At 42.0% G+C, this 27,252-nt stretch overlaps 2 protein-coding genes across 3 annotated transcripts; one reads left to right on the top strand and one right to left on the bottom strand.

The window, feature by feature from the left end:
• The first annotated feature begins 24 nt into the window (after positions 1 to 24).
• tmem45b (transmembrane protein 45B) lies at positions 25 to 7,257 on the top strand. Its single transcript, XM_080436309.1, has 6 exons — positions 25 to 132; positions 3,227 to 3,430; positions 3,982 to 4,194; positions 4,295 to 4,479; positions 5,136 to 5,278; positions 7,059 to 7,257. Exons 2-6 carry the CDS (start codon positions 3,241 to 3,243, stop codon positions 7,168 to 7,170), a joined length of 843 nt encoding a protein of 280 aa, XP_080292435.1. The 5' UTR covers positions 25 to 132; positions 3,227 to 3,240; the 3' UTR covers positions 7,171 to 7,257.
• A 166-nt stretch (positions 7,258 to 7,423) lies between these two features.
• Positions 7,424 to 25,695, bottom strand: nfrkb (nuclear factor related to kappaB binding protein). 2 transcript variants are annotated; one of them, XM_080436646.1, is made up of 27 exons: positions 25,647 to 25,695; positions 24,793 to 24,941; positions 24,029 to 24,230; positions 23,648 to 23,775; positions 22,893 to 23,064; positions 22,000 to 22,104; positions 21,833 to 21,906; positions 21,029 to 21,113; positions 20,702 to 20,894; positions 19,842 to 19,953; positions 19,033 to 19,159; positions 18,689 to 18,766; positions 18,091 to 18,167; positions 17,767 to 17,813; positions 17,419 to 17,482; positions 16,724 to 16,898; positions 16,322 to 16,428; positions 15,983 to 16,106; positions 15,704 to 15,783; positions 15,096 to 15,295; positions 13,903 to 14,164; positions 12,610 to 12,789; positions 11,295 to 11,811; positions 10,687 to 10,955; positions 9,967 to 10,073; positions 9,486 to 9,621; positions 7,424 to 9,089 (listed from the first exon to the last, which is right to left on the bottom strand). In XM_080436646.1, exons 2-27 carry the CDS (start codon positions 24,916 to 24,918, stop codon positions 8,955 to 8,957), a joined length of 3,882 nt encoding a protein of 1,293 aa, XP_080292772.1. In that variant the 5' UTR covers positions 24,919 to 24,941; positions 25,647 to 25,695; the 3' UTR covers positions 7,424 to 8,954. The 2 variants fall into 2 exon arrangements, with proteins under 2 accessions (XP_080292772.1, XP_080292773.1); XM_080436647.1 differs by having other exon boundaries at positions 17,419 to 17,479.
• Positions 25,696 to 27,252: the final 1,557 nt, after the last annotated feature.

Below are 27,252 nucleotides of genomic sequence, written 5' to 3'. Positions count from 1 at the left end.
CCCCGGAGCTGTCATTCACCTCACCACTGGGAAGTGGGAAGACCCACACACACACTGGGAAGACACACACCCCCACACACACACTTTGAACAGCAGCACTGCCATCTAGGAAGCTGCACGCCACCAAATAAGGTATGGACATTTCTGGTTGCCAGTCTGCACTAGACTGCATATTTGAATATATTTTATGTTACGGAAACATTTGACCTAAATGGCCATATAAATAAGGGTTTTGATATGCTGTTTGGTATGTACCTTATCTTAAAAAGTCTTTCACGAAGTTAAGACAAAAGCCTTTTTACTAATTACCTAATACTGTATTTGTAACTGAGAGTGTACTATAATTTTACTCAAATGTAACGATGGACCCATGAGGGTCCATTTGAGTTAAATTAACACTATTTCTACCTACCTACAGTATTTATTAATTTGAAAAGGATCCCCATTTGCTGATGCCATGGCAATACTGGGGTCCACACAAAAACATATTGCAAAACACATTAAAAAAACTACAACATTAAATTGCATTAATTCACATTACAGTTACATCAATATCAATGTAAAAACAGATTAATTTAGCCTGAAGTTATTCCTTCAACTATGGTCACCTGCATTCCAGTAAATGCCTCTGCACTTTATTCTTAAAGGCTGATTTATTTTAGTATGCCTACTAATATACTGTATATAATATTAGTATTAATATCTTGTTATTGTTACATGTTACACTATGGATTAACATTTGCATTCTTACTAACTCTTAACATTTTTACATTGGATCCTCAACTCTACTGTATTGTTTTTGTATGCTGTGTTCATCAATATGTGCTGTCCCTCCCAAATAAACAAACAAAGTAAAAGTAATATTGAAATGTAGGTACAGCAAGCCGGCTGTGACTAGTCAAGAAAAACGAGTCTAACTGAACACACCACTGCCATCTGTAAACATACCGGGACCACATGTACCTGACACCTCTGACTACAGCAGAGCACAAGCAAATGAACATTAGATTTTAACAACACACTTGTGAGGCATGAAATTCACAAAGTGCAGTACTACAATTTGTCTACTTTTAAAATCAACTCCTCATCACCACTAATTTTACATATAAACAAATAAAATAACCCAGTGATGAAAAGTGCCAGTGACCATGGGCTACTACAATTTTTCTGATACTGTAATTATTTGCAATTGGATAAAAAAAAAAACACTTTTTCAGTCTTCCTGATACTGAGCATACTATAGCCTTTACACCTTTGCTACGGTAATAACAGCATGTATTGTTTTCAACTTGTGTGGCCAGTTTAGCTCCCTTTTACTATGCAACTCTGCCTCATTTGCATTTGAATTTAGCCTGGCAAATGAGCTTGTGTCTTTTGAATGAAAGCACGTATGCCTAAGCAAAATAAGCAAATAAATTGCACCGCCACCGATTAAACAGTGAGAACTTTTTATTCAGCAGTCATTTGTTGTTCCAGTTGCTGGGGTATTGGCCAAGTACATTTGCACATACCTGGAATTTGTCCTCTGCATTCAAACCATCCTAAATATTAGGCACTTAAACCTTATAGACCTTGCTGACCAGGGTCCAGCAGTGGTCTGGACTTGGTCCCCTCGTTTTTTTTACATCTACACCAAATCTCTTCGCCAAAAATAGCCCATCTACAAGCTAACAATGTAACATGTTATGAGCTTGTAGATCTACTATTTTTGGCGAATGTTGGCCTATATGACGGTTAATCCATTCACTGACATGCCCAGAATAGGGACCGAAGAGTTCATGTGGTTAGGAGCAGTGGGCAAATATTGAACAGTACCCAGGGAACAGTTGGGGTTCATTGTCTTGCTCTAGGGCACTTTGAAACCAGGGAGAGCCGGTTCCTCTGCTGACTGAGGAAACCATCAGTACAATAAATGTGTAGACTTTATTAGTGCTTCAGTGTCTTAGTTTGGGTAGTGTATATTAAAACCACTTGAACCCTAATTAGTAATTAGTTGACCTGGGTCCCCCAGGGATGTATCCTTGGCACCCTCCTTTTCCCCTCTAAACCAAATCTCTTCAGCAAAAATAGCCAATCTACAATCTCACATGTGAACTTGTAGATCGGGTATTTTCGCAGACTTTTCACCTATGAGGCCCAGGTTAAAAGCTTGGCCAATATTGTCCTCTGCACCAAAACCCTTTCAATCTAAACGTGTCTGAAGCACGTTGGATTTCACTTTTGGGCATTTTTGATCTGCATCATTTCAAAATGTGTAAAGTGAGAGTGTAAGGTTTGTTTCACATATCAAGTAGATATTGGACTTTCACATTTTGTCTGATATTTTGATTCCACATACATTTGTTTGGGATTGGGAATGCCACATTTACAATGAAGTTACAGGGCACACTTTCACCTGAGGACATTCAGCCATAACAGATAACTGAATAAAAAATTAATTGAATTGAATTAATACAAAGTTAAGGTTTGTAGTAAAAGAAAACTAGAAAATTTTACTGCATCTCTGTCACAATTCAGAAGTGATTATTATGCTTGACTCAAAGTTACCCCGGAGGCCTATACTGACCCGGTGAGCATAGGGGTCTAACTTGTCAAACTAGTCTTTAATGTTCATGTTCAGCATCAGTGTTGTGTCATCTTATATTTACAGTAAAAGCAACAAAGTAGTAAAACACCAGTCAACATGTCCCTGTCCTTTTACACAGTGACTCTTTAGGAATCTAACCATTTCCTTCTACTCACTCTGCATCTCATTTGTGGGCTATGGACCTTTCAGAAACCTAATGATAACATCGATGAGGATTCCAGGCAAATAGAAACGTCAGCCTTTCTCTTCCTGGAAAGTTAGCATGCTGACATAGAAGCCATTGTTCTTGCATTGATAAAAGAAAAATACAAAAAGAGTTGGAACTAGTAGGCAGGTTCCTGAACTGTCCGCAGCACTTCTCTGAGACAGAATGAGAAGATAGAAATGGTACCATTCAATAAGTAGTGAGGAACAATTATATGAAGAAGAAAGGTTGAAAATGGGTGAAGTGATCCTTTAAGTCCTATTTTATACTTTGTCCGTCCAATGACGATGTCACGTCAAATTAGCTCAAATATAGCTGATCTACAAGCTTGAAGCTTGTAAAGCTTTTTTTACCAATAACGTCATGCCCAAATTAGGGACGCCAGCTTGAAAGTGGTTGAATCTATATGACAGAGGTTTTCTCACTGGTTTCAGGCCTGCAAATAAAGATGGCCAACTTTGGAGGACATGCTATTCCTGGCGGCTTTTTCCTGCTGTATGGCTTGTGGCTTACAGTGAAACACACACTCCAGCACTTCTGGAGGAGCAATCAGCCTAAAGGCAGACACACACTACCCCCCGCCTTCAACCGAATGAAGTACGTTGAAGGGGGAATCACAATCTTTGCTGCATTCGTCGGTGAGTATGACATTTACATTTTAGGGATTCAGACTGACTTGAACACAAATGCCAGCCTAGACACAAAATGTAAAAGCAGGGTTGCCAAATAGTTGTAAAAGGTTGCTTGCTGTCAGTAGCTTGACTAGTACTATACTAGTCAAGCTACCGCCAGCAAGCAATGTAGTAGTACAGTACATTTCCTTCTTCATTAAGTCCTCCAATTCATCACTAAAAATCATAATGAAATCATACTGACCATGGTGTCTTATGTCAGGTAATGTGGTTTATTTGCTGAAGGTGGACAGGCCCCATCTCTATGACAATAGAAACAGCCAAGTCAAGTCTGATCTATTTGTAGTTCCTGCTTATTTACATATTCAAAATTGTAGTTTAGAGATGGGGAGGGAAAAGAACAATAGTTAAATACACGCAAGCTATCTTGCCATAAAGGAAATATCAATACAAATATATTTTTTTCTTAAACCTTTTAGGGCAGAATGCATCTGCATGAATCAGCCTCTCAAAACATGTCATACCTGAATAATTTCACTCCTGTTGTCATCTGGCAGGTATTATGGTTGAGCAGTTTGTGGTGGATGGACCCCACGCCCGCCTCTATGACAGAAGCACCAGTTCCTGGGTCAAGCTGATGAACTGGCAGCACAGTACCATGTATTTGTTCTTTGGAATCTCAGGAATCGTGTGCGTTCTCAGCACCAAATATAAATCTGTGCCAGCTGGTTTTGACCGCCTCGCTCTCTCCTTGGCGCTCTTTATAGAAGGTACAGTATGAATGCATCCAACAGCCAACCAATATTTATTGGTGCTTTTCCATCCATTGGTGTTTTGCTTGACTCACTTGCAACCCTCTACACGCTGTAGGGTTTCTGTTCTATTTCCACGTGAACCATCGGCCACATCTGGATGCCCACATCCACTCCTTGCTGCTGGTGGCTGTGTTTGGTGGATCAGCCTGTACGTTGTTGGAGGCGTTTATGAGAGACAACATAGTTCTGGAGCTGCTCAAAGCCTCTCTTTTCATCCTGCAAGGTTCCTGGTTCTACCAGGTAATTAGAAGTATATAATATCCTTGATTACGTCATGATGTTTGAAAATGATCCTTGTGTGAATTTGAGGCCCTGTAGTCCTGTCAGATTTATGTTGTAGAGAGAAGAAACAAATTAATAGAGGCATAAATCCAAATTTTATTGGAGATAAAAATGAAATACACAAAGTATATATAATTTATATAGATATATAAATATTTAATATATAATAATTTTAAAAAGAAATGATATATATATATATATATATATATATATATATATATAAAATATCTGTCTTTCTTTTTTTTAGAGTAAACAAAAACTGTGCTTAGCATTTTCATGGAGTGTCATAAACTTGCAACCAAGTGTTTATATTATTACTCTAGCCACAGGGAAGAACATTGTCTAGAGCCTGATTTAAATGTTGTCGTACAACAGTGCCGCTTGCTAAAAATAGTCAGTCAACAAGCTTTTCAAAACAGATATATAGAAATCTGGAACAGAACTAACTTTCTGTAGATATGGGCAGGCTTTTAGGTCCATTAGTTTGTTTTTGTTAAGTCTTTCAAGTGCTAATTTAATGAGATACAGGTATATTTTGGGATCATTTCTAAATTGCTCATGCATGAGGCCTAACAACAATGTGTCACCTTGAACCATACAATGTGTTGTTTTAGATTGGATTCGTGCTCTTCCCATTAAGAGGACCGCAGTGGGACCAGGACGAGATGGGCAACATTATGTTTGTCACAATGTGCTTCTGCTGGCATGTAGCCATGGCAACACTTATAACTGGCATCACTGCTTTCTCAGTTTGGCTGTAAGTATCCTCTCCTCAAACACCTTCAAAACTCAAATCAACAAAAGATTGTTAGTGAAAAGAACATGGCAGTCCTTTTTCCATTTAGATATAGCAAGATAATATAGCTGAATTTAGGCCAATTTTGGTGCACAGTGTAACTGACATTCTGCTGCATTTTAATATCCCCTGAAGTTAATTATATTTCTACAAAATTGATATGGAAATTGATTCAAGGATGTAACCTATAAAAATTACAGAACCGTGTTATTTGTTTTAGATTCCTTCACTGTGCAACATATTTTCCACTATATCAACTTGCAAGGCGGGTTGTCCTATGCAATAGATGGGTTTCCGCGCGACGTCATCACAGAGCAGAGTGTGCATTCTGCGCATGCGGGAGGTAGAACGACCCGGAAGTGCCATTCACTCTATTGTTATTTTCGGGATTTAGATAGGCATAATGCTGCTATTATAGGCAGAATAGGCATAATGCTGCTATTATATACAGACAGATCCAACTTCCGACAAATCATTTTTATTGAGTAAAGAAGATATTACAAACTGCATCATTTAATCTACTTTCATTAAACCCGGTGAAGACCATTTATTTTATCAATGTACAGTGGCCAGAGATGCTGCGGGTAATAGCGCCCTCTACAGGCTCTTCCCTCCACTGCGCGCGCATCATCCTCAATGTTTACAAACGGGAAACCCATCTATTAGTTATGGGTCAGGAAACATTAACAGTAACATGGTAGAAACACAGCTGTCAAGTTGGCTAATGATTGGCGGTTCAATAGTGCAGCCAGCACACCAAAACGCAATTTGATCACACACCGATATTGGCTCAGCAACGCACACTACTTCTTTCTTTTTCCCCCCCAATTTAGTCATTATGCCAACTAATTCTTCCCCACACACATCTGTGTGTTGTCATTGCTGTTGTCCCCACCGGGAGGACATAAGAGCTTTCATCCTCCTCCTCACACCTAACACTCCCCGTTGACAGGTGCCGCCCACAGCCCATAGGAGTACATGTAGTGTAAAGATTGACCCATAATGGTAACTCGACTCTGGATTTGACTGCGTATACATGTTCAAAACCACTGCCTTCTTCACCTTGTGTATCGTGGTGGGGCTGTATGCTCTAGTCTACGTGATCTTTGTACATTAAAACAAGGATATCTCACTATAAAACATTTATGGAGCAATAAGCCCCAAGAGGCATGTGATTTACAGTGGGTTTAGGACAGCTAAGGGACAGTTAGGCATGGTGTGTGTGTTTATAGACTATTTTACAACTGCTTCAGATGCGGCTCAGGCAATCATAATAATCCTAGGACTGGAAGTATCTGTTTTATATTAGAACATTAACTGTCACTTTCTAGTAAATGGAAATGGGGTCATAGCTAATTACAACTCTCTTTTATGTGAGGCGAAATTGAGGGGATCCTGGATAGTCACTCCAGTTGTTGCCTTTGGCTCACATTCATTATGTTGAACAAATTAAAGGTGTTTCCATGGAGACTGTAATTGGACAGCGTCACCGTCGGGTGGAAACCTTGTATGTCCAAAAAAAGTTTCCTTTTTTATATTTAAAAAACATTTTTGAAATAGTGAAAATAGCTTGTGAGCTTGTAGATCTGCTAAGTTCACTACTTTTGTGTGACACCCTTGTATGATGAAGTGGCATTAAATTACGAAAAAACAAGTTGAGATATGAAGATACAAGCTTTCTGCCCGACAGCGACGATATACTGTATATACTATTAATATTAACATGAACATTTTTCCAAAGCTCTGTGAAAAGATGTTCTGGACGGGGGAGGGACATCGAGATTGGAATGAGAAAAACAACCAGCAGTTCAAACTCACAGAAAGCTCTACTCGAAGAAACGGATGAAGAGTAAACGCACCATTAAAGTTCTATGTATTTTTCTATTTGCTACTGTATGTTGACACTTGAAGGACTGTCTATTTTATATAATTTAATTATAAACAAATTTATGAAACATTTCATTGTAATATATTTGATTAATAAAAACATACGATGTATGGAGATCATGTCAGTTGTGACTCTTTCAAAGCATCTTGTAATATAACTTGCGGGTGTTGCTATGAAAGCAATGAAGTTCTTGCCAAGTGGGGAAAATAAGACAATATTTCACGAGTCAGTATCTTTAAACAAATCAAAGGCAAAAATAAGCGACACTGATCACATTTCCAGTCATTTACATATGAAATATTTTACATATTAATATAAATAAGTTGTACTAACACTGTCTGACCTGATCCAGTACTGAACGGTTCAATCGTTACATTTAAACGTATATTTGAGACATTACGAGCATTATCAAAAGGATTTGTAGTTTGATTAATTACATTAACTTGGTAGCAGTGCAACCTATTGATTACGAGTCCGGTTATCAATAGTAGCTGTAGAATACGACCCATACACACAGTTTTCCATGACATTACCACATAGGGTCTGTTCCCAAATACCATGGTCATAATAATAACCAACACCTAGAAATGCAGAAAGACTAACGTCTGTCTCGGGAGGGGACAATTTAGCAAGACAAACCACACAAATATACATTTTGGGAATAAAGTGAATTTACACCCTGTGTAGTAGGAAATGCATGTCAATATTATTAAGGTTGCTTGTTAAATTACATAACCTTTGCAAGGAGAGCGGTCACATCGAATTGACGCTGAATTATCATGGCAGAGTTCAGTGCACGCAGACACAAATAGTATGGTGTTTTGTGGACTGAGTATTGACTTAGGGTGTCTTCACACGGTCCGCCTGTTATGAAGAAAACAGCCTTGAGCACTTTTTCATGAAGAGAATTAGAAGGGGGAAAAAGGGGGGGGGGGGGGGTCTGTTTCCATAGTATTGCTCACACAGTTTACTTCAGAGAGACCATCATCTAGGACTAGTGGCTTTACAATCATCTGTATTTTTAGCCTTGGAGTTTTGTCATCCTCCACGGCTGACAGCGCAGGTCAGATCACAACCTCATCTATGAGCTCAGTCTGTATGCAGCTCCTTTTAAAGCTTACTTCAGGCTAAGCAAGGGGTCAAATGTTGTGCAGGTGTTGGACACAGCAGATACAATTCATCGGTTTGGTCAGCTGATTAAAAGTGGCCGACATCATATACGCATTTCTCAAAAGGTTAAGCTATTCTCAACTTTAGAAAGCGCTTCGCTGGTCTGAGAAAAGTGCACCGAACAGCGCTTCTTAAAAGCGTCTGCCTTTTGCACTATGCGAACACCAGTTCTCCAAGGTTGTAATGTAAAAAGGCGGTGCCAAGTAGTTTTTTTTAAAGGAGGACAGTGTGAACATACGGTACCCTTGTACAAATGGAAGTTAACAGACAATATGGCTGTTGTCAGGACCGAACGCATGTTTTGTTAACGGGGAGTGTGAAACGACTAGGTTCAGCTTGCCACATAGTAAAATCTTCGATGTCAATTTAACTAGAGACTAAGAGAGTATACAAATGGAACCAAATAGACCCTTCACGGGTTTGTAACTCTGAGACTGTACAAATGGAGCCAAATGCATTTGGTTCCGTTTGTACACTCTCAGAGTTAAATTAACACTACAATGCACGTTGGAAATGGGCACTATGGTAGGCTTCAGTGCTGACTGGGTGTCATTACTGCGGAGGAGCAGGCGAAGATCCTCACTGCGGAGGTGCAGGCGGCGGTTCCGCAGTGCTTTTGGTGGCTGTCGTGACCACGACGGTAGAAACAGATTTGGGTGAGCCTGTGGCCACATGCTGCTGGAGCTGCTGTGCTTGTACGGTCTGGATCCGAACCTATGAGGAGGGAGAGCAAACAGGACAGAGATCACTGTATAAGCTGCACAGAGATCTGTCCAGTCTATGGTCACACAATTCCACGCGATCGACATTGCGACACTCAAGGGAGCTCTGATCACAATTATGAATCATTACATCTCAATGGTTTACGAAAAAAAAAATATATATATATATTTTTTTTATGTATTTTGCCAATTTCATTTAAACTATTTTCAGCCGCTGTGGGAAATCTATAAGAAATAAGAAATTCAATATTGCCCACGTGCCGACATTTTAATCCGTATTTCTCATTTTATGTGTACTTGTAGCTCCAGCTTTGTTTTCCGTCTGCTACAAGAGTGTTGTGTTGGAACTAGGAATGAGCACAGGTGGAGTGTGTGTGTCTATGCCAACCTGTGTGGCCTGTCCTTGCTGCTGCAGTTGCTGTAGTTGTTGGGCCGTGACGAAGCTGACCGGCTTGTTCCCAGCCATCAGCTTGGTGCCAGCGGGCATGGTGGTCAGGATGATGTTTCTCCCCAGACTGCTGAGGCTGTTTTGAGAAAAACAAAACAACAGTCTGTGTGTGTTTTTAAAAAATAGCGAAAATATATATAGAGACCTTTGGTTTAATAAAGAGCTGGAGAGACATTGAGACCCCTGTTACTGAACGAACACTCTATAGCTATGAGTACTATCAGAATTTAGAGCTATTTAACACTTATTTTAACCAAACCTATAAGTGGTTAATGTTTAAGCGTCTAGCCAACGTAAAGTGACTTATGACTGCAACTGTGAAATGAGCTACAATGTCTACAGTGCAGACCCCCACAAATGTGTGGAAGTGGAGGTCTGATTTGGTGGGAGGTGAAAAAAGACGTTAGTCATGGAAACTCACTTGGTGTTGAGGCTTCCTTTCAAGATGGGAGTGGTCACTACACTCTTGCTCTTCAGCGGCTGGTTGAGGACAGACAGCGGCACTGTGATCCGGGCAGGTAACTTCCCCTGTGATGGGATTACAACGCATTACCTGATAGGCCTACTGTATGTTCCTCACACACTTTTTGGTATGTTTCTCCCCACAAATAAAGTCACTGTAAAGCACATTCTGTACTTACTGTGTGCAGTAACTTCAGTGCTCAGTTATGACATTAGTAGCATCGTACTGATACGATGCTAAACGATGCTTTTCAGTAAAGTAATTTGTCACAGTCCTGATACAAGCATAATGCAATTTACAAGAATAGGGACGCTAGGATTCGTGATCTGTACAGACAGTAACTTTAATCTGCAAAAAACAAAGCACTGATGCATCAAATTTTCCACAACTCTCCTGCATGCAGCTGAGCAATAAGATCATTGCATCTCTTACTGCACTGTTTCTCAACAGGGGACCACCAGGTGTCCAAATGGACCCTTATCGGTCTGTAACTCAGAGTGTACAAATACAACTGGCTCTATTAGTTAAACTTAGTTACAGTTAAATAACTCTGAGCATTTTAAAGTGTAGATTTGGGGTCCCAGAGAAAAATTATAATAATCAAATGGGGGTCCGTGGCCTAATGTACATCAAACGGAGGGTTCTTGAAATCAAAAAGGTTGAGAACCACCGTCTTACCGCTTGCGTGGTCACCACCGTAGCGGTGACGGGCACCTGCCGCACGGTGGCCGTAGCAGTCCCCAGCGTCAGGGTGGCGCACGAGGCCGCCACCGTCAGCCCTTTGGCCGTGGCCATGCCTCCTCCCAGGCTCATAACGCCGGCCGATATGGTGGGCTGCTTGCTGCCGGCGGTGGTGGTCACCGTGATGGTGTGCCCCTGCTTCTGCGGGATCATGCCCAGGCCCGGCATGATGCGGATGGTCGTGCCTCCTGCGCCGCCGGTTAGGGCTGTCACAATCAGGACATTTTGGTTGACGATTTAATTGTCGTACAAATGTATTGTGTTTTTGGCATTTAACATTGGAACATATACTTCAAAATGACATTAACAAAAATTGCAATGGGAAGATATGACAAAAGACTGAAATAAATTATACACAGAAATGACTGACCGTGACCGTTGACCAATAATCAAAATAAATCATGTAATATGGCCAAAATAGAACATATTTAATAACTTATTGACGCTATTTCTCAACAGACAAATGTATCCAGATGAATGGAAACAATTCTGATGAGTAACGCAGCATAACGTGATTTATCCCAAAGAATCGTGACGGGCCTTACCGTGGACGCCGCCTTTCGCCGCGTCCGAGGACGACACCGTGGTGAAGGTCCTGCCCTTCTGGTCCGCCACCGTCACCGCCAGCGTGGGCATGAGGCGGATGGACGTGTCCCCCGACGCCTTCAGCAGGGCGGACGCACCCGGGACCATTACCTTGCCGGCCGCCGAGGCCTCCCCGGCGTGGGTGGTGGCTATCGTGGACGAGGAAGAGGTGGGGGAGGAGCGATGGGGCAGCGGCGGGGGCGGGGTGACGTGGAGCGTGGCCGAGATGCTCTTGCCTCCGCCCGCCGCGCCGCTGAGGAAGTCGGGGCTGAGCTTGACCGTGGTGACCGGGGACTTGGCGAGCGTGGCCATCATGTCCGGGGTGATGCGCAGCACCGTCTGGCCCTTGGAGTCCGTGGTGATGGAGGACGAGGGAAGGCGGAGGACATCTTTGCCCTGGATGCGCAGGTTGGTGGCGGTTATCGGGATCCCCGCGCCTCCCGGGGTCTTCATCCCCAGCTGGCCTGTGATGGAAACCTTTTACACACACACACACACACACACACACACACACACACACACACACACACACACACACACACACACACACACACACACACACACACACACACACACACACACACACACACACACACACACACACACACACACACACACACACACACACACACACACACACACACACACACACACACACACACAAAGATAGAGTTTGTACAGATTTTAACCACTGACCACCACCCTGGCGTCTCTATTATGGGCATGTTATTATAGGCGAACAATCACAAGCGTAGTCACGTTGTGAGCTTGGAGATCAGCTTTTTCATTTTATTTTATAGGGCTTAACCACTTTTTAACCCTATACTTCACTGACCGGGGTCCCCTGAGGAGTCTGTACTTGTCCCCCTCTTTTTTCTCCTGAAAATGGCCCATCAACAAGCTTGTGAGCATGTACTATTTTCACAGAATGTTCGCCTACTATGACATGCCCAGAATAGAGACACTAGGATCCATGTGGATAATTGGCTAAATTACTTTGTCAGGGGTGCCACACAAACCTCTGTATTGTAACACTGTAGTGAAGAGGACTGAATTCTATTATTTTTTACTTTTGGTGAAATGTATCATCTTTGATGCAGAGTTTATACAACTTTAGCTATATGTCCATTACTTTTCCAAAACGTATACAAACGAAACGTATGTGCATATTCCAGGTTTTACATGAACGATAAGCACCATGGGATACATAAGATAGTTCTCTCCAGGCCATCCATCAGACTGTACAAATATCCCAGAGGTGAGAAAGTTGTGCACCTGTTTGATGTTCTGGCCGGTGACTCCCTGTAGGATGGCGGGGGATGAGGGGTTGTTGGCCGGGCTGCCAGGAGAGCCGGCCTGAGTTTTAGCCACAGACACAGCTGAGACCGACAGGCTGGTTGAGACCTGGACTGGACTGCTGGCAGACTGAGTCCTCAGAGGCAGGGATACCACTGTCTACACGCACAGACACACACACACCGATAAGAGTTCATAAAAACACACACACGCGATATTATTTAATCAAATACGTTTTTTTGCAGCGCTGCAGGATAATACAGAGCACGACTTCCACCTTCAAGTCCTTGCATTATCGGACTCTTTCAGAATTTAATTATTTTTTAAAGTTTACAAAAGGTGACTTATGTTGATGAAATAGGCCTTGAACACAGACCAAACTGATATTTTTCAGTAGGTTTTTTAGTATTGTTTTGGAACACGCAATCTAAGATTCGTCTATGGGAATTCCAATACAAAAAACTAGAAAAAGTGCTCCTCGGAGCACAGGTCTCCGCCAGGTCAGGTACGTTATTGTGGCCTCCTGGTGGCGCTATAATAGGCCAATGTGAAAAGGGTGGCATTTCTTCCTCGGCCTAGTGGGAATGTGCGTGTGAAAATTCACGGAAATCGCAAGCTGCGTGCATAGTTTGAGGCTTTTTGTTCAAAACGGACCAATCCTGCAAACTTTGGAAGCCAACAATAGGCAATGAGGATGGAATATGGGAAATCGGACAGATTTGTGTTGATCACATGACTATAGAGATACTGTGTACCGATTTGCATGACGTTTGGATAAAATCTGTAGGAGTAATGTAAAAAAAAAAGGGTTTTGCACAAATCGGCCTCCTGGTGGCGCTATAACAGGCCCATGTGAAAAAATTGGGGCAGAGGTTCTGAATTGGCATCCAGGGAGTGTGTGTGCACAGTTTCGGAGCGACCGGGCCAACGGTGCCAGAGATTAGCTGCTAACACACAGACAGGACGGACGGACAGGGGCGAAAACATACTCTCTCGCCATGCCCTTCGGCCTGGCGGAGACAATAATGCTGTGACCCAGGGGTAATGGGAGTGACGTCGGGATGTCGTCTAAATGTCACGTTCAACAGAATGTGGTCTATCTTATGTTGATCTGGACCTGCACATTATCTGTTTGTTATCCTCCTGTGCACATCAACTATAATAGGCAATCAGCACACAATCAGTTCTATCATTATACAGTTATAAAAAATCTTTATTGTTCACTTTTATAGCAATAGAGGTTATTACGATTAAAATAACATTCTTGCTTACCTGTGAAATACCCTTGGTGCCCACTGACACCGGCACCCTGATCTGGTGAGGGGACTGGTGTACCAGTGTGGCCTGCTGAGCCGCCGCGTTGGCCACCAGGCCGGTCTGAGCCGACACCACGCGCACCTGAGGCAGAGAGCCGTGTCCCAGGTGGCTCACTATGCGAGCCGTGTGCTGGGACGTGGCGGGCTGCGGCGTCGCCTGGCTGCTGGGTAAGATGGTGCCCAGCTGGGGCATGGAGGGAGGGGACACGAGGAGGACCCTGGGCGAGGGGACATTAAAAAAGGTAAGGCAAAGAACAGAGTTGGATTTGAATTGTCATCACATCAGAGCTGTGGAAAACAGTGTCTGAGGCTGTGATGTGTAGAATCCCTGCCCTCCAAACCAAGCTGCACTATGGAGTAGTGCCAAGTAGTGCCAAGTAAAACATTAGCCATAGTCAATCAATGGGTTAAACATTCCTTTAAACCAGGGGTGGGCAGCATTTATTTCCAGAGGGCCATACTGACTTTGATAAAGTGAGTGAAGAGCCACACATTGTACAATTTCATTGCGACTTGAAACACATAGTGCTGAATAAAGGCCTGCCTATAAATGTATACAGGATCTTATCTTATCTGATATGCACCACTCCATAGGTCACTGATAAAACACATTGCATTATGTTATAAATATGGACTCAAGGTTGACTGTTTCACTGTTACATTATAAACATAAAACATTTGAGTACATACGGATGGAGGAATGCAGGTATGTACTCAAATGGAAAATATTAATTACCATTAATTGATGTCGAGTTAAATTAATTCGTCTCAAAGCCATTAACATGGCAGCCTTTTAGAACGTAGATTTAGGGGGAGGGGGTCATTTTGTTTTTCTTTGAGGACTTGGCAGGCCGGATTGAGATGGTCAAAAGGCCGGATCCTGCCCCCGGGCCGTATGTTGCCCATGTGTGCTTTCAAAAGCGTGATTCTAAAGCAATGGAATCTCATCCCACAGCTGCATTCTTAAGTGCTGAGGAAAATAACTATATCAAATAAATCTGTGTCCGAATGTGTTACAACTGATCTTTAAATAGCAATATTCAGAAGAAATCTCTTACAATATAACTCAAGACTAAACATTATGATGAAATACACAGTACTGTATATGATAGAATGAGTGGACCCAGACTACTGTTTTCTTCTACAGACCCTGGGCTGGACTTGACTGCATCTGGGATTCCACTCTTTGTGGGTGTGCTGACTGTAGAGGCCAGAGGTGACTTGGGGGTGCCAGGCGTGCTTGGTGTGGGGGTGGCGGGGGCCGGGGACATGGGATTGGTTCCCAAAACATCCTGTCCGGCCTCCAGGGAGCCAGGGGTTTTGCCGCCTCCTTCCTTACTGCCAGACTTCTACAAGGTAAAGCAAAGCTTGAGATTGAGAACCACTATGAATAAACAACAGAGGGGTCCTAAACAGTAAAATTGTAAAAAGAAAATACTCAGTATGTAAAAATGAAACCATTTGTACACTTTGAGTTACTGTCCTAAGGAAAATACCATAAAATATCTCTTGTGCAACCATCATGGTTCGAGTTTAGATTTCAATTTTGAATTATATTTCTCATAATAATAGTACTATTGACTTCTCTTCTGACAATACTTGTGCCTGGACAAGAGAGAGGCTATGTATGAATACACACACACTGCCCTTCACACAAAAGAGAGTATGATATCTATATTATACTTATATAGGTTTATGTTAAATATGCTGTGAAATGTGTCATTGATGTAGAAAGATTCAAACCCAGTAGGACTCACAGGCTTAGATGCAGGTTTAGGTTTTTGCTGTAGGGCTTTTCTGGCTTTGGCTGCAGCAGCCTGAGCCTGATGGATCCTCTCTGGATTGAGGGAAAGAGGCAACATTGATAAGTGTTGGAGTTAGCTCTGCTGCACTGAAGAACTTACAGGCAGGACCAATGAAAACGTTGAGTATTGTTACATGCCACACAACATTTGTGTGTGTCATTTGACTGCATTAGCATGCAAAACGATCTTCTTAAATGGCAGGATACGTCATTGTGATATATCACTACTCACCAAACTCCTCCTGACTGCGATCTCGGTGAAGGTAGATCCACAGCTTGCGTCCGATGTCGTACTTCACACAGGGGTCTTTCTCGTAGTGAAGTCGGTCCAGAGCCCCACTGACGACTGTATTCACCTGTAAAATGGCACCATGAGACCTGTTCCACGCATTTCCACGGGGTGTGGAGGTACAAAGAATCGTATACAATGTTGTATTGTGATTTTAATTAGCTAACCACGGTATACTGGCATATAATAAGCAAGCTTTTTTTTTTTCATAAGTGTGATCAAAATAATCAGACTCATCAGACACTTTGTAACCATATAAACTTTGTACAGTATGTGTCACACCTGAGCACTGGTGACATCTGGTGCTAGAAACTGGGAGTCCTTCAGTAGCTCACATATCTCAGCTCTGGTTCCTTCTCCATTTGGCAATCTGGCTGCTGCATCCCGCACTGAAGTAAAGAATGAAAAATCATGTCAGCCACATGCACTGAGAATAATGGTTAACTGAAAGGTAATACTTACAGCTTGGTTGTAATGTTGTCACTATTGTCATTTCATATCAGCATGGTTATGGTTAGTGCAGTTTTGGGAGGATTTAATTCTCTACTAGCTACTTCTGCACCAACAATACTTTTGATGGTTAGATCTGATTTGTAGTATTTTTTCTCAGTTTTACTACCCATAAAGTTGCTGCTCTATGACTGCGGTAAAGATTCTTTGTGCAACAGGAAAAGGTGATCTAACCCAGAGAGAGAATGGTGACGAAGGCCGGACGATCTGAACGAAGCAGAGTGTGTTCCCTGGCTTTGTTGAGAGACATCTCCTTGTCAAACACCCCTTTAACAGGCCCCACCACCGACTCAAAGCCGTGCATTCTGAATGTGAAGGCTTTGTGTGGCTGATCGTACCGCTGTTGCTCCTAATAGACAAAACAATGGAGGAGAGTCAGAGAGAGAACATAGATATTAGGACTAAATGAAGTCGACTAATAGTCATAGGAATCATCTTTAATCATCAAATGCGTAAAATTATGTTAGCTGTATACAATCATGCAGAGCCTTTTCAGGTTGGTGAGTTGAGAACTGAACATTCTAATGTTGATTTCACAATGGCTACTGGTTATTGGTATATAGACTGGTAGAATTAAAGGGTTATATCTGGAGTTTACAAGAGATGTACTCATTATTTTTAAAGAAACAACTAACAAAGTCTTGATCAACTAAAACCAAACCAACCGATTAATCTATTATGCGACTATGAGGGTACAGCCCTGGAAGATGTGCAACAGGGTTACCTAACAGTAGTATGCTTAGTTTTACTATTTGTCACATACTGTAATTAGTAGGGGTCAGTACCATGTCTGAACAAATTAAGAACATTTTAAATGAAATAAGTATGTAGATTGTAAAGAAAACTTTCCACATGGACCAAAAACTAACCTGGATTTGAAAGACGTGTCTCTCATCTCCAGTGCTGGGTCTCACAACGTAGTCAGTCCAACTGCTTTATTAGACAAATATAACACATATTATGACAAACATTGACAATGAATGTAATACAACTACAAAAATACACTATGTTCTACTGGTTTATACATTCAATCAAGCTTTATGTATATAGCACAATTCAGACAACAAGTGCAGTTCAATGTGCTACATTACAACAAGTGTATAAACTTAGTGCAATTTTCTTTAAGCACTTGGCCACTGCAATGAACACACAACACTGAGGATTTAACTGTGTGTATTACATGGTCAAGTAAAGTGAATTTAATAGATGACTCTTACACTCTGGGTGTGGGGGAAGTTATCTCCGACAGTTCTTCACTTTCGGTCTGTGGAAGACATTAAAATAGAGAGATGTTTTGATAACAAAAATAATTACAGTAATTAGTTTAAAAATGGAAAAATAAATTCTGACATGCATTTTCATTTCTGCGGAACATTATAAAGCATACTGGCCAAATGTTTTTAAACTTGTTTTCCTACATTATCCGCTAATAATGGCGTTGGCCTATATGTTTTGTGTCGCTGGGATGCTTACAATGCTTTCAACTGTTACACAATGTACAGTGTCAGCATTAGGGTTAGAATTCCCATCGGTCATCATACCTTAATAACCAGATCTTTGGAGTCCAGCCACAGCTGACACAGTGCATTAAGATCCTTCTCCGAGTCCAGACTGGGACCTGCAGGATGTAACAACTTTTCATTTTACAAAATGAGAAATGAGAAAACCACTCAAACATTTCCTTAGGTCAACAAACCTCTTGTACAGCAAAGCCTCTTTAAACTACAACAACATGTCCTACCCAGGATTCAAACCCAGGTCTCCTGCACGAGCAACATCATTTCTACTGCAGAGCTAAGAAGGAAAGCCCGCTCGGGCAGGGGAGATATTAATCTTTGAGCTTCATGCAATAACTCAACAAGTAGTGTTCCTACCCGACCACAGGGTCTGAAAGTCTCACTAGAAGAGCATGGAGACCACCTCCAAGTCCAACCACTTGTGTTAGTTATATTGTATTAACATACTCTACCATACATACTGGTTAAAAATAACGTATTCACTAAAAAGGTTATAAGTTATTGACAAATAAAACCTTCTTGATTCTTGAAGGTTATGAATTGCAGCTTTTATGGATTGCAGCTCACAGCTCATGTTTGATGCTCTGAAATGTATTTGGACAGTTACTGCAAAACCTCTTACCTATCCACTTCCACTGCTGAGACTGGTCCCCGAACTCCACATATGGAGCGAACCCAGTGGGGAGAGCCATCATACCATCTGATCCGCAAAACAATGAATAAGTACACAGTGTTCATTTAACCACTTATGCCCGAACTATCCTTTGTCAAACAATGGTGTCGTGAGGTGAAAGTAGCCAGTCTACAAGCTCACAACACACTGCATGCTTGTAGATCTGCCATTTTCAGAAAACGGTTTTAAGCCCGGAGTTAGTTTGAGGTCAAAGTGTGACCTCACCCCATTCCAATGAAGGGGATCAATGAGGTTCATTTCATCTTAAAAGGCTGTGGAATCACACGACTCACCTTTAGCTTCACCTGCAAGGAACTGCAGGGCTGGCAGTACCATCTCTGACCAGCAGGAGGCGGATGAGAACCAGGGGTTGAGTGAACTGGCCGGAGAGGACTGCCATACTTGAACTCTCTCCTCTAACTGGGACACAGACACAGTTCAAAGGTCATCAGTTTGTAGCCTTAACCTACTGTGAGCCGATTTCGTATGACACGCCAAGCACATAATATATTGCTTGTCTGCCATGACGGCAACACCCATATTTACTGGCCCCTCAGGGAAGGGGATAATAACTTTTCTGCATTCATGTGAGGAGCTGTTATGGATTAAGTGTCATGCTCAGGAACACTTCAACATGTAGAATGGACAAGCCCAAACGGCCTCTCTACCAACTCAGATAGAGCCCCTCTTATGGCTTTCGAACAGCAATGAGTGCTACTAAATGTCACTAGTACAGTGGTTCTCAAACATTTTCATGTCAATGACCCCCAAATTGATATTTGTTTGGCCATGGACCCCCATTTGAAAAGAGTTGTTGCCAGGGACCCCATTAGAAGATTTAGCAACATATTAAAGAAATATGTATCGTGACACATTGAGAGCAATGAGCATGTAGATTGACTATTTTCGAATGGCTGATAAATGTAACGCTTTAGTATTTAAACTGCTCCTCATTTTGTTGGGGACCCCTGAAACCCCCTCAAGGATCATGGGGATGGGGAGGGGGGGGGTCCTAAGACCCCACTTTGAGAACCAGTGCACTAGTAGGAATTATAAGCATAATTTCACCAGTCAGATTGCTTGGCTGAAACTTGGTTAATACCATTGATGTGCTAGCCAGGATTTCTGCTTTCAAGAGGCTCTCCAGCAAATTGAAGAAACTGATAGCTATCTCCTCCACAGCAGCAGGGCTGTTCTGAGACTCATCCATCACCCTGTCATGACACAGCAAGAACACAAAAAAGGATGTTATTAAAACAAGACCAGGAGACCTGGTTCTGCCAGACCCAGACTTCACATGACGTGTCAGCCTGTGTCTATGCCCATGTATGGACGAAAGGGGGACAGACTTTTATGGCTGGGGCCTAAGGACAAAGTGACAAAAACCAGTTTTTTGCCCATGTATGGAGAAAACAGGTACAAAACATGCCCATGTATGGACGAAAGGGGGACAGACTTTTATGGCTGGGGCCTAAGGACAAAGTGACCAAAACCTGTTTTTTGCCCATGCATGGAGAAAACAGGTACAAAACATGCCCATGTATGGACGAAAGGGGGACAGACTTTTATGGCTGGGGCCTAAGGACAAAGTGACCATGCCCATGTATGGACGAAACAGGTACAAAGCCTCATGTAAGCCAGACCCCCTGGGTCCGGCAATGAACACACAAAAAGTCTCACAACGTTTCTCACCAATATTATAGCTTATATATCATACTGAAATACAGAAAAGTGTTCTTCAAGGCAGTAGGCATGCAGAATAACAATAAAGATATACTATCTCCCTCATTGGCAGCGGAACCACTAAACCCTCCCTGGCTGTGCTTTATGGGAACTCTGAGCTCACAGTAAAATCACATGTTTTGTACAATGGTGACTTTTTACTGAGAATATTAACTTGACCAATACCAGTTGCATTAGGTATGACATATGACCACCAGTACATTTCTACAATACACTCACTCTTCCTTGATGTTGGTCAGTGGAGTGGATGGGGCGTCAGGGGGAGCAGGGATGAGGTTTGCAGACGGCGTGGGGGTCTCTGAAGACCCAAGAGCTTCACAGGGGTCCTCAGCTTCCACTTTGATTGTCCTCATCTTCTTCTTTCTCCTCTCCTCTTTCATCCTTTTCTTAGGCAGCGCTAGATCAAACAGTGCTGGACGGTGAAAAATGACAAGACATTAAATGAGTGTCTTAACACGCAAAAAGGAAACCCAGAGAGATGTGAAAATGCAAGAAAAAGCAAGCTAGAAGAAACGATGAACACATTTTTAAATGTCATTTACTCACTCATAGCAGAGCCTTTCCGGCCAATATTTACTCTTGAAATCATGTCCCCAAGTTGGATATCAGACGTCATCAGGTCTGGATGCTCCTAAGAGAGCAAATCCAAGTAAGAGGAAAACACTTTTTTTGGTTGAACTGCCCCTTTAAATCCAGTGAGACGCATCGTGGCAAGTTTCTCAATACTAATAAATATCGGTGAGGTTGTGCTGTGCATGATCCTAAATGATAGGAATCAACATTTTAACGAAACCTGGGTTAACCCGTTTTGGGCAGGAACCCCTATTTGTAACTATACCTTTCAAGACGGGAACCCCTTTTGGGGTTCCTGTTGCTATGTACAGTATATAGCAACATATTTTTATTTTTTAATACATATTTGAAGTTTTTCAGAAAACTTAGGTCAGGATTTAGAAGGCGTTTTTAGAATCGGCCTCAGGTCTAAATGGGTTAAGAAACTCTCCTTTAACCCATTAACTGCCAGAGGTATTTTCATATTTTTTTAGCCAGTGCCAGAGTTTTTCATTGAAAAAAAAAGGTACTCAGGAGCCGAGATACAGAATTTTTAAGTTTTAAGTTAACAAGGAAGTGGATAGGAGTCTAGATCTTCGAGAAATCATATCTCCTTGGTCTTTGGGTCAAATTGAAAAAAAAAAAATATATATATATATATTTATTTTTTTAGTTCACGTAGATCTACGCGATTGGCACGTGGCGGCTTTAAATAGGTTCGCGTAGATCTACGTGATTGGCAGTGAATCAGTTAAGAACAACACAGATCTATAAATTATGCACAAGGAGGCCACTCACTGGCTGTCTCTTCCTCTTCTCCTTGTGATTCTGCAGCATAGTTTTCAGGTCACGCTCTCCAAGTTCTATCCTTTCTGGAAAGGGAAAACAAAAAAAAGATGTGTGTCTTCAACCATGACATCCACTGAGCTTCAGTATGATGACAGCATCATGTAGAGGTGACTGACCAGTAGTCTTCATGTCCTGGGTACAGAGGCTGGGGTGAACCCTGAGAGAGATGGTGGCTGTGGGGGATGACGGTGACGGTGGAGCTGGAGGCCATGACGAAGAGTCTGAAAATACACCCAGAAATATAACCCTACTGTTTGAAAATGAAAGGAAAACTTCACAGATTTTCACAGATAAATCCCATTGTTCTGTTATGAGGAGAAGAATAATATTGTGTGGCAAAATAAAATACCCTATGTCTTCTGTGTATTTCTCCACGCAATGTTGACGTTGCAAAATTATGTTTCATGTCATCGAAACCACAGTTATTGATCTCTTCACATCAAAACAGTGGTATTTAGGTTGAAAATTGGGGAATCCTTTAATGTACTTATGATTTTTACCATGTGGCTTTCTGTCTAGAAGAGAGACCGATCTGTATGTCTTATCTGTGTTTCCAGAGCAGATTTTCACACGTACCGTATGTTATACTTTTTGAAATATGTAACTTTCCTTTTATAATGGAAGTCAATGGGGCTTAGATCCCAAATGTGTAGTCATATGACATAGTATAGACATGTCATAGTAGATGACTGACCGGCACCACCGGAAGAGGAGGGCTGAAGGCGAGTGAACGGGCCGGCATCCGGTCTCTACATGGGATCGCGGGCAGATTCAAAGGAACGTTTTTTTGTTTTGTTTAGTTTTTTTTTGCCGATGGGTTCCCAGATTGAATTTCATCGAGATAAACATGATGAGATTGACACAGCAGTTGCTTAACTGAAAATGTGTTATTCACAGTTTTACCATGACCAGTCAGACTATTTTACCATGTACATAAAGTCTGACGTATAGAAATATGCACAGACATTATGTAAGTAAAGCGAGCGTAATGTTAAGCAGAAGAGCTCACCATCATCGTCAGATGAAACATTACTGTCCCCACACTCAATTTTGACTTCTTTCAGTATCCTACTCGTTCTTCTTCTGACTCTCGGTTCCTGAATCTCAGCGTGAGTCCGAGTTGGCAGTTTACGTTTCAGTGGAGCTTCCAGTCCATTGTGAACTGCTACCTCCAAAAGCTCCTGCAATGTAAAGACATAACAAGATCAAGTAAAGATCTATCACAGTGCACGGATTTAGACACGTTTTGTATTCATTTGAATTGTATCAATTGTACAGTTAAATCCTTAGTGTTCATTTGACTCAGAGTGTACAAAATAGACTAAACTTCACTAAAGGTACACCCATTTGTACACTAGTACAGTTAAATTAACACTCAGGATTTTACAATGTAGAAGGAAAAATTTATACTTTATTACGTCCCCTTTATTTCGAGAACCATGTCGACTCAACAGGATACAGACTGTTAAATAAAATGCAATACAAGCCAGTGGTGGGTTGTCCCTTTTCATTAGGCCCACCGTTTTAGTCCTTTTAGCAGAAGCTGTACCAATTCTGCTCCTGTGCGTCAAACTTGCACACCCATTAACTACAAAGTCAATAAACATGAATGTTTACCACCCCTCAACCTCGACACTTCTGTCTTTCTAGCATTTCTTTCTAATTGGTTTACTACTGTCTGAGCAATGGAAACATTACTACAGGCAATGGCCTACCCCACTGAGTAAAGCGATGGCAGTCCAGTATGTGTCTGACATACGGTACCTTTCTGGAGACAAGGATCTGCTTCAGCAGTCTGTGGTAATACTGCTGCAGTGAATACAACTGGCGTTTCTTCTGGGACTTAGTACACAGCTGTCTGTACTTGACCACCTCAGGGTTGAAGTGGCCATCTGAGTTGAAAAGAAAAGATGGGTTATATTCAAGTCGTGCATGCTCTAAATATGCAATCTTAACCACTATTTTGTACAAGCTCTAGACATGTCGATTCACGTTTTGAATCATTTGGAAAAATCTAAACATTTTGAACATTTCCACCATGACCAGGGGTGGATACAGTTGCTTTATTTGTATTATGATGGGATGATATCAACACGGCTGCATATATGAATAAATAACAGAGAATAAAAGGAGCAGGAGAGAGACCTCGGAATAGTTTTTGTGCAAGGTGGAGGGGATTTCCGAAGGCAAAGTTCTTGTCGTTGAACAGGTCGCTGACGGTAGCGTTCTGTTCAGTGACGCTGTTGTCGGGGAACTGTGGCAGAAACTGACGCAGGTGCTGCCTCTGGGCCTCTGACAGTGCTTCAGTCCATGTGCTTTCACTCAGCACCGAGAAGAAGATTTCAGGCTGATGGCAACAGAAGTAAGCAGATGTTACTATTATAACCACTGATATGTGTAACCAAACAGAGACCCTAAGCCACCCCCTCCCTATGGAACAACTCACTCCCCACCTCAAAACCCACCTTTTCAGACTTGCATTCCCTACCTAATCATAATCCACCTTTTTTTCTATGGTTTTTAACGTTTTAATTTTTCCCCCTTAATAAAGTAGTTTTTATTCAGTTTCTGTGACTTTGAGTACCTAGAAAAGCGCTGTATAAATTGTATGTATTATTACTAAATTAATTAAATCCGTTTTCAATCCGTGACCCCTGTACACCTAGTGAGTGACTGCACCTTCCAACAGAATAGCACATGATAAAACATCTATGTAAGCACTCAAAACAAGTATTATTTTGACTATGGTGAAAACCTGGACAATTTGGTAGTTAATGTTGAAAACCGGGACATTTTAGTGTTTTAGACATATTTGTCGGCCAGCTTGAAACAGGGACAATCCCAGCCAAACGGGGACGTCTGGTCACAGACCGTATGCACAAACAAACAAAGGCTAACATTTAACTCACATCCTCCAGCAGGTCCTCTGGCAGGCTCACTCGACAGTCACCCAACATGCAGTCCTCTGTTATCTGCCCATCATTTCCTCCCCTTGGATCAAGTGGGTCTGTTAGCATGTGGGTCAAGGCTTCCATTGCTTCTTCTTTGTTAGATCAACCTAAGGAGACGTGGTGTGTGTTATTACACATAAGATTACTTAGCTTTTACACCAATGAATGATTCTCAAACTTTTTAATTTCAAGGACGCTCAATTTGATGAGATTATTATTATTATTATTGTTATTATTTTGTTTTTAGTCTCTGGGATCCCAATCTAAAAACATTTTATTGTTAGACATGATTTGGTCTGATCTGATATGGTCTGTCATTTGGTCCAGAATTAGACCAAATGGAATTGGAAATGTATTTACTTAACCCTAAGCTGGAGACCCCCTGGACCCCCACGGGGGACCCCAGGGGGACCACGCTGAGAACCACTGTACAAAAACGTCAAAACTGCATCAAATCTGTCCTCAATCCAATGTCACAAGAATGACTGTATGCTTGCTTAACAACACTACAGTCCAGCACATCAACACTGAGCCACAAGAGAAGAACCAACGACTATAGCTTTGCACCTGCACATTCAGCCCAGTTAATAGCTAAGTTTGTATTATTTTAAGTTTGCTAGTACTAATAAAGTAATGCCTAATAATAGGTAGCTAGCATTAGCATTAGCGTAGCAAGGTATTTTAACTGGAAACAAACTAATGTAGCATTGTTTAGAGAGCTAAAAAAAGGGCTCTTTCACTGCAGTGTGCATAGCTGTAAATATACGCATTTTGCATACAGAGTCAAATACATTAAAGACGAGCGAGTTTACCAGAAAGTGTTGGTTTGTACCATAATGTTTGTACTGTCTGTCTGTACATACCATAGAGTTATAATATATCTAGAGGGCAGACCGCCCCGCCCCCACCTATTCATTTCAACGAAAGTTGCTCACAAGCGCATGAAGCACCAGGAAGTACCTCCTTGGAGCCAATAGAGCAGGCGCACTAGCGTTTCAGACGATAAGAGCTTGCGCAGTAGCATTTTAAATGCAAAAGTATTGCAATCTCAGATTTGACCACCAGGCGACGGCCGCTTCACCGTTACACCGCGGTTCTGGGGGCTTGGAAAAGGTCGGAATGATTTGACTGATGGACCCTTTTCTTCTTCGATTCGGATAAGAAGGGGACATGTGATGCCTCGCAGTCACCTGGGGGCCCTCTACAGGTTCAAAACGTCAGCGCTGCAGAGGAGATGGTCGCCGACGCCTACAGTGATTCTCAAAGTGGGATACACTCTCCGGGGACCCCCCCAGCCCCCCAGGGGTCCCTGAGGAAGTTCCTGGGGGTCCCCAGCTAAATTATTGAACATTGGAACTAAGGAACCCAGCGCGATGCGCTGAAGGAACTAGCCTTGGATCAAGACTATCATAGATGTATTTTTTCGAGTGTTTCGTATCTACGATAGTCTTGGCTAGCACCACCCAGTGCGTCCTGCACTTTCACCAGTAAAGCCCGTACTTCTTCTCCGTACACAATACATATATAAGGTGTTTACCCGGTTGCCCCAAATGTTAACTCGCGCTTCGGAGTCGTTGTGCAGTGTATTAGTCCGTATTTATTGTTCAATAAAGAAGTGCTTTAATCCCGTCTGTGTCGGATTCTGTCGGAAGTTGCCTGTAATCCTCAATGGGCGGTAGTGACGGGGCGCATCAGTTGAACGCCGAAATTACACTCAATGTAAACAGGAAGTAAACGATGGGGGTCGTCCACAGACGGGATTAAAACACATATCTATTGAAAAATATGGACTAATACATTGCACAAAGACTCCGAAGCGCGAGTTAACATTTGGGGCAACCGGGTAAGCACGTTATATATTTTCTTTGTACATGTACGGAGAAGTACGGGCTTTACTGGTGAAAGTGCAGGCCAAGACCATCGTAGATACGAAAGTAAAAGTCAGACTTGATAAAATACATGATAGTCCTGATCCAATTAAGGCTATGAAGGATTCGGAACCAAATGGCCTCTAACTCTGAGAGTGTAGTGTACTACTCGCAGCCCAACTTCAGGTGAAGGTAAGCCGTTGTAAAAATACAAATATAAACACAATGATTTAGAAGGAGTCATAGCCTAGCTAGACCACAATGAGAAAAGGTGACGCAACTCATCATTTTGTGTGAACCATCAATGGCTACATTTTGTGTTGGTAGCACCTTTTGGAACCTCACGAGAGTAAGGTGCCAAACGGGGCTACATTTTGTGCACTTTATTTACTAACTATAAACATAATTTGTAATTGTTTGGTGAAAAGGTCAATTATTTGACTTTGGTTGCCCCCCTGTGTTTAATTTAACCTTAACGTCCATTGTCTATCATGCACAGTATAAGTATAACATGCACAGTATACAATACATTGCTGCTATGCTCAGGCAC

The sequence above is a fragment of the Gymnoscopelus braueri genome (genome assembly GCF_963280865.1).
Source record: "Gymnoscopelus braueri genome assembly, chromosome: 8".
NCBI lineage: Eukaryota > Metazoa > Chordata > Actinopteri > Myctophiformes > Myctophidae > Gymnoscopelus > Gymnoscopelus braueri.
The sequence above is the reverse complement of the archived record's forward strand: the minus strand, read 5'-3'. Positions and strand labels throughout refer to the sequence as shown.